This window comes from Triticum aestivum, chromosome 2B (assembly GCF_018294505.1).
Source record: "Triticum aestivum cultivar Chinese Spring chromosome 2B, IWGSC CS RefSeq v2.1, whole genome shotgun sequence".
NCBI lineage: Eukaryota > Viridiplantae > Streptophyta > Magnoliopsida > Poales > Poaceae > Triticum > Triticum aestivum.
The window spans coordinates 414694070-414710342 of NC_057798.1; the positions used below are offsets into that span (position 1 = coordinate 414694070).

General features: G+C 38.2%; 2 protein-coding genes across 2 annotated transcripts; both read right to left on the bottom strand.

The window, feature by feature from the left end:
- Positions 1-11495: 11495 nt before the first annotated feature.
- On the bottom strand, positions 11496-12416 carry LOC123041309 (uncharacterized). Its single transcript, XM_044463950.1, has 3 exons — positions 11982-12416; positions 11850-11915; positions 11496-11765 (listed from the first exon to the last, which is right to left on the bottom strand). Exons 1-3 carry the CDS (start codon positions 12060-12062, stop codon positions 11565-11567), a joined length of 348 nt encoding a protein of 115 aa, XP_044319885.1. The 5' UTR covers positions 12063-12416; the 3' UTR covers positions 11496-11564.
- A 43-nt stretch (positions 12417-12459) lies between these two features.
- On the bottom strand, positions 12460-13669 carry LOC123039242 (uncharacterized). Its single transcript, XM_044462488.1, has 5 exons — positions 13158-13669; positions 12956-13074; positions 12817-12895; positions 12602-12740; positions 12460-12516 (listed from the first exon to the last, which is right to left on the bottom strand). Exons 1-5 carry the CDS (start codon positions 13244-13246, stop codon positions 12460-12462), a joined length of 483 nt encoding a protein of 160 aa, XP_044318423.1. The 5' UTR covers positions 13247-13669.
- Between the last annotated feature and the right edge of the window lie 2604 nt (positions 13670-16273).

The following is a 16273-nucleotide window of genomic DNA, read 5'->3' on the forward strand; positions in this document are numbered from 1 at the left end:
ATAACTGGGTGACTATAAAGGTATACTACAGGTATCTCCGAAAGTGTCTGTTGGGTTGACACGGATCGGGACTGGGATTTGTCACTCCGTATGACGGAGAGGTATCTCTGGGCCCACTCGATAATACATCATAATAATGAGCTCAAAGTGACTAAGTGGTTGGTCACGGGATCATGCATTACGGTACGAGTAAAAGTGACTTGCCGGTAACGAGATTGAATGAGGTATTAGGATATCGACGATCGAATCTCAGGCAAGTAACGTACCGATTGACAAAGGGAATTGTATACGGGATTACTTGAATCCTCGACATCGTGGTTCATTCGATGAGATCATCGTGGAACATGTGGGAGCCAACATGGGTATCCAGATCCCGCTGTTGGTTATTGGCCGGAGAGTCATCCCGGTCATGTCTGCATGTCTCCCGAACCCGTAGGGTCTACACACTTAAGGTTCGGTGACGCTAGGGTTGTAGAGATGCTAGTATGCGGTAACCCGAAAGTTGTTTGGAGTCCCGAATGAGATCCTGGATGTCACGAGGAGTTCCGGAATGGTCCGGAGGTGAAGAATTATATATGGGAAGTCCATTTCGGCCATCAGGAAAGTTTCAGGGGTCATCGGTATTGTACCGGGACCACCGGAAGGGTCCCGGGGGTCCACCGGGTGGGGCCACCTATCCCGGAGGGCCCCATGGGTTGAAGTGCAAGGGGAACCAGCCCCTGGTGGGCTGGTGTGCCCCCCCCCCTTGGGCCCCCCTGCGCCTAGGATTGGAAACCCTAGGGGTGGGGGGCAACCCACTTGGCTTGGGGGCAAGCCACCCCCCTTGGCCGCCGCCCCCCCTTGAGATCCCATCTCCAAGGGGGCGGCGCCCCCCCTTGGCCCTATATAAAGAGGGGGGAGGGAGGACAGCCGCACCCAAGTCCCTAGCGCCTCCCTCTCCCTCTGCAACACCACTCCCGCTCGTAGAGCTTGGCGAAGCCCTGCCGAGATCTCCGCTGCTTCCACCACCACGCCGTCGTGCTGCTGGATCTCCATCAAACCTCTCCCTCCCCCTTGCTGGATCAAGAAGGAGGAGACGTCTTCCCCAACCGTACATGTGTTGAATGCGGAGGTGCCGTCCGTTCGGCACTGGGATCATCGGTGATTTGGATCACGATGAGTACGACTCCCTCAACCCCGTTCTCTTGAACGCTTCCGCGCGATCTACAAGGGTATGTAGATGCACTCCTCTATCTCGTTGCTAGATGACTCCATAGATTGATCTTGGTGAAGCGTAGAAATTTTTTGTTTTGTGCAACGTTCCCCAACAGCTCCTAGGGGGATAGATTGGTAGGAAAAGACCATCGCTCGTCCCCGACCGCCACTCATAAGGAAGACACTCAATAAATAAAATTGTGCTCCAACTTCATCACAAAGCGGTTCACCATACATGCATGCTATGGGAATCACAACCCTCAACACAAGTATTTTTCATGATCACCTCAACTAGCATGACTCTAATATCACTACCTCCATATCTCAAAACAATTATCAAGCATCAAATTGATCATAGCATCCAATTCACTTTCTATGATAGTTTTTATTATACCCGACTTGGATGCCTACCATTCTAGGACCAACTTTGTAACCATAGCAAATACCATGCTGTTCTGAAAGACTCTCCAAATAATATAAGTGAAGCATGAGAGACTAGCAATTTCTACAAAATATAACCACCGCCGTGCTCTAAAAGATATAAGTGATGCACTAGAGCAAATGACAAACTACTCCGAAAGATATAAGTGAAGATCAATGAGTAGTCGAATAATTGTGCAACTATGTGAAGACTCTCTAACATTTAAGAATTTCAGATCTTGGTATTGTAATCAAACAGCAAGCAAAACAAAATAAAAAGACATTGCAAGGATAGCACAACTCATGTGAAGAAGCAAAAACTTAGGCTCAACCGATACTAACCGATAGTTGTTTGAAGAAGAAAGATGGGATGCCTACCGGGGCATCCCCAAGCTTATATGCTTGAGACTTCTTGAAATATTATCTTGGGGTGCCTTGGGCATCCCCAAGCTTGAACTTTTGTGTCTCCTTAATTCCTCTCATATCATGGTTTCTCTTTTTATCAAAAGCTTCATCCACACCAAACTCAACAAGAACTCGTGAGATAGGTTAGTTTAAACCGATGCAAAACCTTATCATTTTCTACTGTAGCAAATCACTAAAATTATTATTCAACATTGCAAACTAAATGTCTCTGCATATTTAATACTCCTATCCTCAAATAGAATCATTAAACAAGCAAACATATGCAAACAATGCAAACATGACAGCAATCTGCCAAAACAGTACAGCCTGTAAAGAATGCAAGAGTATCAATACTTCCCTAAATCCAAAAATTATGAGAAAAATACTACGCTGTAGAAGATTTATCAGAGCTCAATATGAAAAAAGTTTCAACATTATACCATTCTCTGACTTTTCTAGGGAATTTTTGCAACAGTGATAAACTTTCTGTTTTCAAACAGCAACATGTATACTAGCAAAATAAGCATGGCAAAGGCTATCCTTTACATTTTTATTGAAACTAAAGATGCAAAACATTATTCTAAATAATAGCAAGCAAATACTAACAAAAGAAAATGACGCTCCAAGCAAAACACATATCATGTGGTGAATAAAAATATAGCTGCAAGTAAAGTTACCGATGAACGAAGACGAAAGAGGGGATGCCTTCCGGGGCATCCCCAAGCTTAGGCTCTTGGTTGTCCTTGAATATTACCTTGGGGTGCCTTGTGAATCCCCAAGCTTAGGCTCTTGCCACTCCTTATTCCATAGTCCATCGAATCTTTACCCAAAACTTGAAAACTCCACAACACAAAACTCAACAGAAAACTCGTAAGCTCCGTTAGTATAAGAAAATAAAACCACCACTTATGTACTGTAATCAACTCATTATAAATTCATATTGGTGTAATACTACTGTACTCCAAATTATATATGGCTCATACCCTTCGATACTACTCATAGATTCATCAAAATAAGCAAACAACACATAGAAAACAGAATCTGTCAAAAACAGAATCTGTCAAAAACAGAACAGTCTGTAGTAATCTGTATCAAACGTATACTTATGGAACTACAAAAATACTACAAAATTAGGAAGTCCTAAGCAATTTGTGTACCAATACAGAGCAAAAAGAATCAGATCATAAGAACGTTTATGTGAATTAACAAAACTAATTTACTTGGTGCAAAAGTTTCTGATTTTCAGCAGGATCAACACAACTATCACCGTAAGCCATCCTAAAGGTCTTACTTGGCACTTTATTGAAACAAAAGCTATAAAACATTACTATTACAGTAGCATAATCATGTGAACACACAAAAACAGTAAGGATAAATATTGGGTTGTCTCCCAACAAGCGCTTTTCTTTAATGCCTTTCTAGCTAGGCATGATGATGGCAATGATGCTCACATAAAAGATAAGAATTGAAACACAACGGGAGCATCATGAAGCATATGACTAGCACATTTAAGTCTAACCCACTTCCTATGCATAGGGATTTTGTGAGAAAACAACTTATGGGAACAATAATCAACAAGCATAGGAAGGTAAAACAAGCATAAGTTCAAAACTTGAAGCACATAGAGAGGAAACTTGACATTATTGCAATTCCTACATGCATATATTCCTCCCTCATAATAATTTTCAGTAGCATCAAGAATGAATTCAACAATATAACCAGCACCTAAAGCATTCTTTTCATGATCTACAAGCATAGAAAATTTACTACTCTCCACATAAGCAAAATTCTTCTCATTCGGAATAGTGGGAGTATCATAAGAGACTTGAACACTAAAAATTGTTTCCACATTAAAAGAGTAATGTTCAGAAAAAGGGTAATCATAATCATGACAAGATTTGTAAATATAATCATCACTACTTTTTATAGCATAAGTTTCATCACAATAATCATCATAAGTAGCAACTTCGTTCTCATCATAATCGATTGAAACCTCTCCCAAGATAGTAGAATCATCACTAAATAAAGTTGACACTCTTGCAAATCCACTTTCACATTCATCACAATAAGATTCAACATCCTCCAAAATAGTGGGATAACTACTTCCTAAAGTTGACACTCTTCCAAACCCACTTTCATCAATATAATCATCATAAGTAGGAGGCATGCTATCATCATAACAACTTTGCATATCAAAACTTGGGATGCTAAAAATATCATCTTCATTAAACATAGCACCCCCAAGCTTGGGACAAACATTAATTTCAACAAATATATTCTCAAATATTTCATCCTCATCAAACATAGCTTCCCCAAGCTTGGGCCCTTTCATATCATAAGCATAATCACTCTCATCATTAAAAATATTGATAGCACCAATAGTATAGCAATTATCATCATCACAATGAGTAGTAGGAGCAACATCATTTGGGAGGGATACCTTTCTACCTTTGTTGCTCCTTCTTTTCTTTTTCTTCTTCACATTATGTGTGGTTTCAACCTTCCTTTTTGAGCTCCTTATTGACGAGATTGGTTGAATAGAAAGCTCCTCCTCGTTACCTGATTCATCATAAGAAATAATAGGAGGATATTGGGGAGTCTCTTCCCTTTCATCAGTATTCTCATCATCTTCTATTTGCTTTCTTTTCTTTAGGTAATTGGCAATATAAGGATTTTCAATGCAATTCACCGCACAATACAAATAAATCTTCTCTAGATCAATATCAAGGAATTTCTTATGGGCAAATTCTGGAAGGTCCTTGAGTAAATGTTTCAATTATTCATAACCCAAAAGCAAACTAAGTTCATTGTAATGAGCAAGGGAGATCGAACCATCACAATTTTTGGACATGATTCGATCATGAAACAATTTGCATAGGAGATGTAAATGACCATGTTCATTGCAAAGTTCACAAGTACGGCAAAGGAAATTCAAATTTTCAGCACTCACATTTAACCTTTCTTGCAACCATTTAGTTTCTAAATGCTTATGCCTCTTGCAATATATATCTTCTCTATTTGGTGTGTTCATGCAAACATGCACTCCACAAAAGTTGACATGCTCATAAGATATATTTTCATCATGACTAGAGCAATCATCATTAGTACTATGGATATTCAAGGAGTTTATACTAACAACATTGCAATCATGCTCATCATTCAAAGATTTAGTACCAAGCATTTTAAAGCATTCTTCTTCTAGCGCTTGAGCACCATTTTCCTTTCCATCAAACTCATGAAAGATATTAAAAAGACGAAGCGTATGAGACGAACTTAACTCCATTTTTTTGTAGCTTTCTTTTGTAAACTAAACTTGTGATAAAACAAGAAACAAAAAGATTCGATTGCAAGATCTAAAGATATACCTTCAAGCATTCACCTCCTCGGCAACGGCGCCAGAAAAGAGCTTGATGTCTACTACACAACCTTCTTCTTATAGACGTTGTTGGGCCTGCAAGTGCACAGGTTTGTAGGACAGTAGCAAATTTCCCTCAAGTGGATGACCTAAGGTTTATCAATCCGTGGGAGGCGTAGGATGAAGATGGTCTCTCTCAAACAACCCCGCAACCAAATAACAAAGAGTCTCTTGTGTCCCCAACACACCCAATATAATGGTAAATTGTATAGGTGCACTAGTTCCGCGAAGGGATGGTGATACAAGTGCAATATGGATGATAGATAAAGGTTTTTGTAATCTGAAAATATAAAAACAGCAAGGTAACTAATGATAAAAGTGAGCGTAAACGGTATTGCAATGATAGGAAACAAGGCCTAGGGTTCATACTTTCACTAGTGCAAGTTATCTCAACAATAATAACATAGATAGATCATATAACAATCCCTTAACATGCAACAAAGAGTCACTCCAAAGCCACTAATAGCGGAGAACAAACATAGAGATTATGGTAGGGTACGAAACCACCTCAAAGTTATTCTTTCGGATCAATCTATTCAAGGGTTCATACTAGAATAACACCTTAAGACACAAATCAACCAAAACCCTAATGTCACCTAGATACTCCATTGTCACCTCAAGTATCCATGGGCATGATTATACGATATGCATCACACAATCTCAGATTCATCCAACCAACACAAAGTACTTCAAAGAGTGCCCCAAAGTTTCTACCGGAGAGTCAAGAAAACATGTGCCAACCCCTATGCATAGGTTCATGGGCGGAACCCGCAAGTTGGTCACCAAAACATACATCAAGTGGCACATGATATCCCATTGTCACCACAGATAAACACGGCAAGACATACATCAAGTGTTCTCAAAGTAAAGACTCAATCTGATAAGATAACTTCAAGAGGGAAACTCAATTCATCACAAGAGAGTAGAGGGGGAGAAACATCATAAGATCCAACTATAATAGCAAAGCTCGCGATACATCAAGATCGTGCCATAGAGAGAACACGAGAGAGAGAGAGAGATCAAACACATAGCTATTGGTACATACCCTCAGCCCCGAGGGTGAACTACTCCCTCCTTGTCATGGAGAGCGCCGGGATGATGAAGATGGCCACCGGTGATGGATTCCCCCTCCGGCAGGGTGCCAGAACGGGCTCCCGAGAGGTTTTTGGTGGCTACAGAGGCTTGCGGTGGCGGAACTCCCGATCTATCTTCTTATTCGATGGTTTTAGGATACGTAGGGTTATATAGGCAAAAGAAGTCGGTTGGGGGGTGCTCGAGGGGTCCACGAGACAGGGGGCGCACCCTGTAGGGGGGGTGGCTATCTCCTAGGCTCCTCAAGTATCTTCTGACTTGACCTCCAAGTCTCCAGGATGATAATCTTCCAAAAAATCATGTTACCGAAGGTTTCATTTCGTTTGGACTCCGTTTGATATTCCTTTTCTTCGAAATACTGAAACAGGCAATAAAACAGCAATATGGGCTAGGCCTCCGGTTAGTAGGTTAGTCCCAAAAAATGATATAAATGTGTAAAATAAAGCCCATAAACATCCAAAAAGGGTAATATAATAGCATGGAACAATTAAAAATTATAGATACGTTGGAGACGTATCAAGCACGGCGGTGGCTTAATTTTGTAGAAATTGCTAGTCTCTCATGCTTCACTTATATTATTTTGAGAGTCTCTTAGAACAGCATGGTATTTGCTATGGTTATATAATTGGTCCTAGAATGGTAGGCATCCAAGTTGGGTATAATAAAAACTATCATAGGAAGTGAATTGGATGCTATGATCAATTTGATACTTGATAATTGTTTTGAGATATGGAGGTAGTGATATTAAAGTCATGCTAGTTGGGTGATTATGAATTAAAGGATGCTTGTGTTGAAGTTAGCAAGTCCCATGGCATGCATGTATGGTTAAAGTTGTGTAACAAATTTGAAACATGAGGTGTTCTTAGATTGTGCATCCTTATGAGTGGCGGTCGGGGACGAGCGATGGTCTTTTCCTACCAATCTATCCCTCTAGGAGCATGAGCGTAGTGCTTGGTTTTTGATGACTTGTAGATTTTTGCAATAAGTATATGAGTTCTTTTGACTGATGTTGAGTCCATGGATTATACGTGCTTTCACCTTTCCATCATTGCTAGCCTCTTCGGTACCGTGCATTGCCCTTTCTCACCTTGAGAGTTGGCGCTAACTTCGCCGGTGCATCCAAACCCCGTGATATGATATGCTCTATCACACATAAACCTCCGTATATCTTCCTCAAAACAGCCACCATACCTACCTATTATGGCATTTCCATAGCCATTCCGGGATATATTGCCATGCAACTTTCCATCGTTCCGTTTATCATCATGACATGCATTACTATTGTCATATTGCCATGATCATGTAGTTGACATCGTATTTGTGGCAAAACCACCTTGCATAATTTTTCATACATGTCACTCTTGATTCATTGCCCATCCCGGTACACCGCCGGAGGCATTCATATAGAGTCATATCTTGTTCTAGTTTTGAGTTGTAATTCATGAGTTGTAAATCAATAGAAGTGTGATGATCATCATTATTAGAGCATTGTCCCCAAAAAAGAAAAAGAAAGAAAGGCCAAAAAAAGAAAGGCCAAAGAAAAAAAAAAGGAAAAAAGGCCAAAAAATAATAAAAAAGAAAATTAAAAAGGGGCAATGTTACTATCTCTTTTTCCACACTTGTGCTTCAAAGTAGCACCATGTTCTTCATATAGCAAGTCTCATATGTTGTCACTTTCATATACTAGTGGGAATTTTTCATTATAGAACTTGGCTTGTATATTCCTACGATGGGCTTCCTCAAAATGCCCTAGGTCTTCATGAGCAAGCAAGTTGGATGCACACCCACTAGTTTTCTTTTGTTGAGCTTTCATACATTTATAGCTCTAGTGCATCTGTTGCATGGCAATCCCTACTCCTCATGTTGACATCAATTGATGGACATCTCCATAGCTCGTTAGTTATCCTCGTCAATGTGAGACTTTTTCCTTTTTTATCTTCTCCACACAATCCCCATCATCATATTCTATTCCACCCATAGCGTTATATCCATGGCTCACGCTCATGTATTGCATGAAAGTTCAAAAAGTTTGAGATTATTTAAGTACGAAACAATTGCTTGGCTTGTCATCGGGGGTATATAATTTGGGAGCATTTTTGTGTGACGAAAATGAAGCATTGCCTAACTATATGATTTTGTAGGGATGAACTTTATTTAGCCATGTTATTTTGAGAAGACATGATTGCTTTGATTAGTATGCTTGGAGTATTACTATATCTTATGTCAATATAAACTTTTATTTTGAATCATTTGGATCTGAACATTCATGCCACAATAAAGAAAATTACATTGAGAAATATGCTAGGTAGCATTCCACATCAAAAAAATTGTTTTTATCATTTACCTACTCGAGGATGAGCAGCAATTAAGCTTGGGGATGCTTGATACGTCTCCAACGTATCTATAATTTTTTATTGTTCCATGCTATTATATTACCCGTTTTGGATGTTTATGGGCTTTACTTTACACATTTATAGCATTTTTGGGACTAACCTACTAACCGGAGGCCCAGCCCGTATTGTTGTTTTTTTGCCTATTTCAGTATTTTGAAGAAAAGGAATATCAAACGGCGTCCAAACGGAATGAAACCTTCGGGAGCGTGATTTTTGGAATGAGCGTGATCCAAAGGACTTGGAGTGCAAGTCAAGCAACAGCCGAGGCGGCCACGAGAGTGGAGGGCGTGCCCCCTATCTCGTGGGCCCCTCGGGCAGCCACCGACCTACTTCTTCCTCCTATATATACCCACGTACCCCGAGAACATCAAAGGCGACCACAAAAAACTATTTCCGCCACCGTAACCTTCTATATCCGCAAGATCCCATCTTGGAGCCTTCGTCGGTGCTCCGCCGGAGGGCTTCTACATCAACACCATAGCCCCTCCGATAAGTTGTGAGTAGTTTACCACAGACCTTCGGGTCCATAATTATTAGCTAGATGGCTTCTTCTCTCTTTTTGGATCTCAATACCATGTTGTCCTCGATCTTCTTGGAGATCTATTCGATGTAGCTCCTTTTGCAGTGTGTTTGTCGAGATCCGATGAATTGTGGGTTTATGATCAAGTTTATCTATGAGAAATATTTGAATCTCCTCTAAATTCTTTTATGTGTGATTAAGTTATCTTTGCAAGTCTCTTCGAATTATCAGTTTGGTTTGGCCTACTAGATTGATCTTTCTTGCAATGGGAGAAGTGCTTAGCTTTGGGTTCAATCTTGCGGTGTCCTTTCCCAGTGACAGTAGGGGCAGCAAGGCACGTATTGTATTGTTGCCATCGAGGATAAAAAGATGGGGTTTATATCATATTGCATGAGTTTATCCCTCTGCATCATGTCATCTTTCTTAATGCGTTACTCTGTTCTTATGAACTTAATACTCTAGATGCATGTTGGATAGCGGTCGATGTGTGGAGTAATAGTAGTAGATGCAGGCAGGAGTCGGTCTACTTGTCACGAACGTGATGCCTATATACATGATCTTGCCTAGATAATCTTATAATTATTCGCTTTTCTATCAACAAGCGAGTGTGACTAAAAATAATTTAAGTATATGTCTTAGTACATATGATAACTTCAAACCATGCTCTCCTATAGCATAAAGTAAACATAATTGTATATCAAGGCAAACTACTACTAAGTATAGAGTGTGTAGTGTATTCTTCACTTCTTCCAGCTATCATACTTAAGCACTTGTTGCTCATGCCTAGCCCATGTATCTCTCTGGCTCCCTCCTAATCCCCTTTGGTCTATCATGCAAGGTTCATTGGATGTGTTCATATGGTTTTTTCCTCTTCTTTATGCAATCAGTCCTTTCCTTCCTTATTTTGCTTCTAGTTTTGGCGTTCCATTCTTCATCAATGACACCTTTGATGGTGCAATTGTCGGCATGACTATTGTTGTCTCCCTGCATATATGCAAAAACAATGTTATTAACGAAACATTTGTAAATTTCTGTAAATTCATGGTAGATATTAAGCTTGTATATCATCGACATATTTACCTTGTTCATTCTTGTACTTTCTTCAATTGTGAGATCACCATCTATGTCATTTCCTTCCTCTTGTACCTGTAACAAAGAATGTGGGAATTTAATAATGTATTATGTAATACATATATGATGAAATGCATACACAATATTAGATTAAAGTGGGAAATGACCAATACACTGATGGATTATTATTTCGTACAATGATTTTATATTTTGGAAATAATATATTTAAAATTAAATCATTTTCCTTTTATTTGATATTACCTCATTATTGGTTTCTTCATTGGCGGAATCATCATCTATGTCATCTTCTTCCTCTTGTACCTATAAGATGGCGGTAGTTTAAATGAACATCATAGAGCATATTGTTAATAGATATTTAAGGTGGAATGTATTCATCTATAATTCTGTATTGTTTTTTTGAGCTTCGCGGAAGCAACCTTGGTCGCAGGATTTTTATATCCCTCATTGTGGTTGTCATTTCTGAAATCTTTGTTATATCTTGGATCTACGGTTTCATCATTTTCTTCTTCTTCTTCTTCTTCATCTTGTACCTATACATAAAATATTTCAATTTAGAACACAATAGAACTTTGTGTTTATCTTGAAAACAATATAGAAAAAGTATGTACATTTTACCTCACTATTGAATTTGATTTTGTTCATAACTCTTCTGAGTTTCCTGTTGGTAGGCCTTCTAACATCTGTCTTGTTTTGTCTGTGGTCTTTATCTGAATCATCTTCTATGGTAATTGTATCTGAACTTGTAGCTTGAATGTTTGCTACCTCCTTTTCAAATACATTTTTACGTTTTTCGGCGATGTCATAAAATAGTAAAGTAATTTCAAAGAATATCTTATTATTAAAATTTTCTGTAAGAACCTTTTTTTTTTATTTCGCGAAGCCTTTCTTTTAAAATCCTACTTACATCTCTTTAGTTTTGTCTCTCCTTTTATCTTCTGCGAAAAAGTTTTTGGCTCTTCATGTGTGTTTTGTTATGTCATAAATAAATAGGCCGTAATCAATTATGAATGCATATACAGTGAGACAATTTTTTTCAATTTGTTACCTCGTCATCAGGAGCTTCAATTTTAACAACTGTTCTAGAAGCAACTGGTCTCACATCTTTTTCATATCTTTTGCTAGACTTCTGTATCTTTGTCCTCCGTTGTTGTTTTTTGTTGGATGATATTGAGGTTTCCTTTCTGCACATATCCTTCTTCTCATCATTTGTTGCATTCTTGGAGGAGTGGTTCACCTATAAGAATGAAAATTATTTTTTAACATTTAAAAACAAAAATTGCACACTTGTGAGAGAGAAATCATTAATTAGTGGGAACACCTTGTTATGGAAATTGTGCATATCAGAATTTGAAGAACCTCGTGTGTCTTGCCTTTCTAGTATGCCCTATAAAGAGTGTGCTCATATTATAATTTTATAAGCCATTTAAAATACTCAAATGTGCATGCATACCTCTTCAGCCATTTCATTTGAATTTTCCATCTCAAGTTTGTCATCAACTTCAAAAGTGTAGCTCACTTTAAAATTTTCCATACACTCTTCTAGATTCCTTGAATTTAACTTCAGTCGGAATATGAGTGTTCTGCCATAAAGATTCTGAATAACATCTGGTACCGTGTTGTTTAATCCCTCCTGCTCTAATAGGGTCGATGCAGATATGTTGCCTAAAAGTCTCTTTGCTACCTCGTTAAAAACCACGAAAGTTGTTGTTGCCGTGCCATCGCGTACCTTCAGTTTGAGTAGGTACCTAATATGATGTTGTCAAGTTATTACTAGTATATTATTAAAACAAATGGAACCAAAGACAATCTAGTGCACAACATGCTCACCGCATGTCTGGATTTTGAGCTACTTCATGACAGGAAGTGCAAATATAGTTATCATGTTCCTTTTTTGTAGCACAAAAGCAAAGTTTGCATGCCATGTACCACTAGCCTTTATCTGTTATAATATCATCAATTGTTGCTTTTTTTGTGCATACAAATTCCTATTAAAGAGAAAATATATGAGGTTATTACATAATAATGTACAATAAATAAGGTACAGTATGATGATCAAGGTTAGAGGGAAACCTTTCTTTTGACATCAGCATATCGCAGTTCTATAATTTCCCTCAATGTTTTTATGTTGTACAACATTTGCTCTTCAATTGCTCCTTGGGTGCTTTCATTGATTCCAATCATAGTTGGAATAACATCTCTTTCAAAATACCTATAATAGGTCACAACATGAGCACATAAACTTGTAACTTCAAAGACATACATAATTGCATTATTATATAGCATACCTCTCAATAATTTGGTCTGCCTCTGGAAGTTCAGGGTTGAGGAAGACTTTAGATGCATTTGTTGTGCGTAGTGATAGCCCTGGTAACAAATTATCAGTAATTTGGACTTGAGTTTACACAAAAAGATTGTAGTTCTCACCATTGAATTTTCTGACCAAATTTGAAGTGACAATCACTATTGTTTGTTTGTCCAAAAGACTTTCATTCACTGTATTTGCTAAAATATCCCCCCATAGCGTGATTCGGATCTTTTCATCTCTACACGAATTTATTTATCAAAAAGTGATATAAAGATCATCTATGCAATTCAAAAGAAAATGTATAGTAATAGAATCACTTACTCTAGTAAAAGGATTTCAATCTCACGGATGTTTGAAGTTTGAACCATGCCCGTCCCTTTATTTTTTTGTACTTGCTCTATTGGTTTCATTGCAGTAAGCAATCCAATGACATCTGCACATAATCATATTTTAAAATCTAGCTAGTTCACCAATGCTTGTTCTTCGATATGGATTATGATCATACTTGAGCACCGTTTATCAATACAATATTCACCCTACTATCCAAGGTATCGCCATCAACAAATTTGAAGTGGTAATTGAAAAACTTGGATTTTCCTTCATCCACTTCCTTCACTGCTGTATCATAAACAAAACTGATTTTGAGATTGTTCTTCAATGGTCGGTATTTTTCATACTCCAAGACTTTGAAGGTCTTAATTATGTATATGGAGTCCTCTTCAATTTTTGATTTAAATTTATTGACCAGTTTGCTCCCAATAGAAGCATGGATCGCATGGCCCTACATAGAAAGAAAAGATCAGCAAACTTTGGAAAGGATAAATTGAAGAAACATTATATATGTAATACTTGCACCTTTTTGTCCAATAAAATCATATCAATGCTAATGAGCTCATTAGTTGATAAGTTAATTTCATCCCAAAGTCTTAAAACTTTGACTTTGATTGTCCATGTCTCGTTTCGTGTAGTCAATGCATTCAATGGTGTATATGCCATAATCTTTGAGGCCCTTTAAATATAAGAACAGAATGGTCATTAGTAAAGTAAGAAATATAATAACATGCAAGCAATCCCATTTATTTCTGTAGACTTCTATAGTATATTATCTTCACGTGAAAACTGGAAGGAACATCCATGGCATTAACCTTATGTAGAAGACTATATGAAATAAAAGTAGATGAATCAATACAATCTTATTGACAATTGGTTTTAATTTATGTTTCAGATGGAGCTGGTGCCATGACTACAGAAATCCACTACAACATCTGAGGCTGATCAAATATGGAAACCATCTATGTATGTCTCTCTGTATCTATTTTTAGGTGATGAAACTTGTGAGCTAACATGTGAAACCTTTTTATATTGGCACTACCTACAGTATGAATTAAGAATTATTGATCCATTAATAGATCTGATCTATAATAATAGGTATAATCTATTTTATGAACAACACCTTATGCACCATCTATGCTTCTCTACATCGCAGCAAGTAATCCCACTTGGATATGTTATACTTGTAGTATTATTCTAGACTTGTATAGTATGTTATCTTAACGTGAAAATACTGGAAGCAACATCCATGGCATTAGCCTTTCGTAGGTGAGCATTAAATATGAACCTGACACCATTAAGATAGGAACCCACACATATATGATTGTAGATAATCAACCTTCGGAGGTAATGGCAAATATTTTTAGATCATGACTGCCTAGAGTATAATTCAACCATTATTGATCCATTAATAGGTATGATCTATAATTTCGGGCAGATGAAACTTACTTGATGTAGATCGTTTTCTCGACGGAACTGTCTTGTCACCGCTGGAGGAATACAATTCCCGTTTGCTCGACAGAACTGTCTTGTGTTTGCTATAGGAAGATAATTCTGGAGTTGAAGCTTTGGTCGCTGGAAGAAGATGATGTGGGAGGAAGATGTTGCAACCTTTCAGGTCGTGGGGAAGGTATTATATGGATGGTTGAGTTTCTCTCATCTGCACGATTGAAAGAAAGTTTTTTCATTAGAGACCTTTTTTTTGAGAAACGGAGAGATATGGTAGTTCTGATTTGTTTCAGTACACCCCATTTGTAGACATCACGATCGAACGAAAGCTTTTTTGGTAGCAGCCTGGACAGATATTCTGTTTGGAGTTTTTTTTTGAGAAACGAAAAGATATGGTAGTCTTGATTTGTTTGGGAAAATCTCGTTTGTACACATGTTTTTCTATAAACGAAGAGATATGGTACTTTTCATTTTTTTGGGCACATCCTGTACGATCTCTATTATGGGTGTCATGGCCCAACTTGTAAGCGTATATGTTTTTCTGAAACAAAATGTGAAGCCATCGTTGCACGTATGGACCCATCTAGTTTACGAAGATCTAATGGTTGTGCTTTGTCGGGACATCTAATTAAAGGTCGGATATGTCTAATTATTGTGGGATTTTACAGGACAATTATCTTTATTTTGGTGACCCCGTCAAGTCCTTTTTATATATAAATAGATTGCTCGATAGTAATTTGTTCACCCGCCGTAATACTTATGCTATCTCGAGAGAAGCCACTAGTGAAACCTATGGCCCCCGGGTCTATCTTTTATCATATAAGCTTTCAATCTACTTTTATTTGCATCTTTACTTTTCCTATCGATATTATAAAATACCAAAAATATATTTATCTTATCATACTATCTCTATCAGATCTCAGTTTTGCAAGTGGCCGTGAAGGGATTGACAACCCCTTTATTGCGTTGGTTGCGAGTTCTTTGTTTGTTTGTGTAGGTGTGTGGGACTTTTGAGGAGCCTCCTACTGGATTGATACCTTGGTTCTCAAAAACTAAGGGAAATACTTACGCTACTATTGTTGCATCACCCTTTCCTTTTCAAGGAAAACCAACACAAGCTCAAGACATAGCATGGGACCGCGGTTGAGAGCAAACTGACGTCCCTCCCCATCCCCCACCCACGTCATTTATACTACCACTCCCTCTGTTTTATGCAGAGTAAATAAAAACAGAGGGAGTATACTACGGATGAGGATCCCCTGACGTGGCCGAACCCATTGAGTAACTGACATGCGGGGCCTAGCAAGCATGGGGTCCGCTAGTAAGTGACCGAAAGGGAGGGTAAGGCAGGGATATCTACGTCAGAGGATCCAATTCCACTACTGCTCCCTCCTTCCGTTTACAATACAGGGCCTAATGCCTTTTTCGAGGCTAACTTTGACCAAATGTTAGAGTAATAATATATGGCATGCAACTTACACAAAGCATACAGTCAAATTCGTATGTGAAAGGAGCTTCGAATAATACAATTTTCACATTATACATCTCATGTACTATTAATCTTGTCAATAGTCAAATGCGGTTTTGAAAAACGCATTAGAGCATGGTTAATAATATAGCTGGTCGATGTCTATAAGGAACCGGCATGTCATCTATAG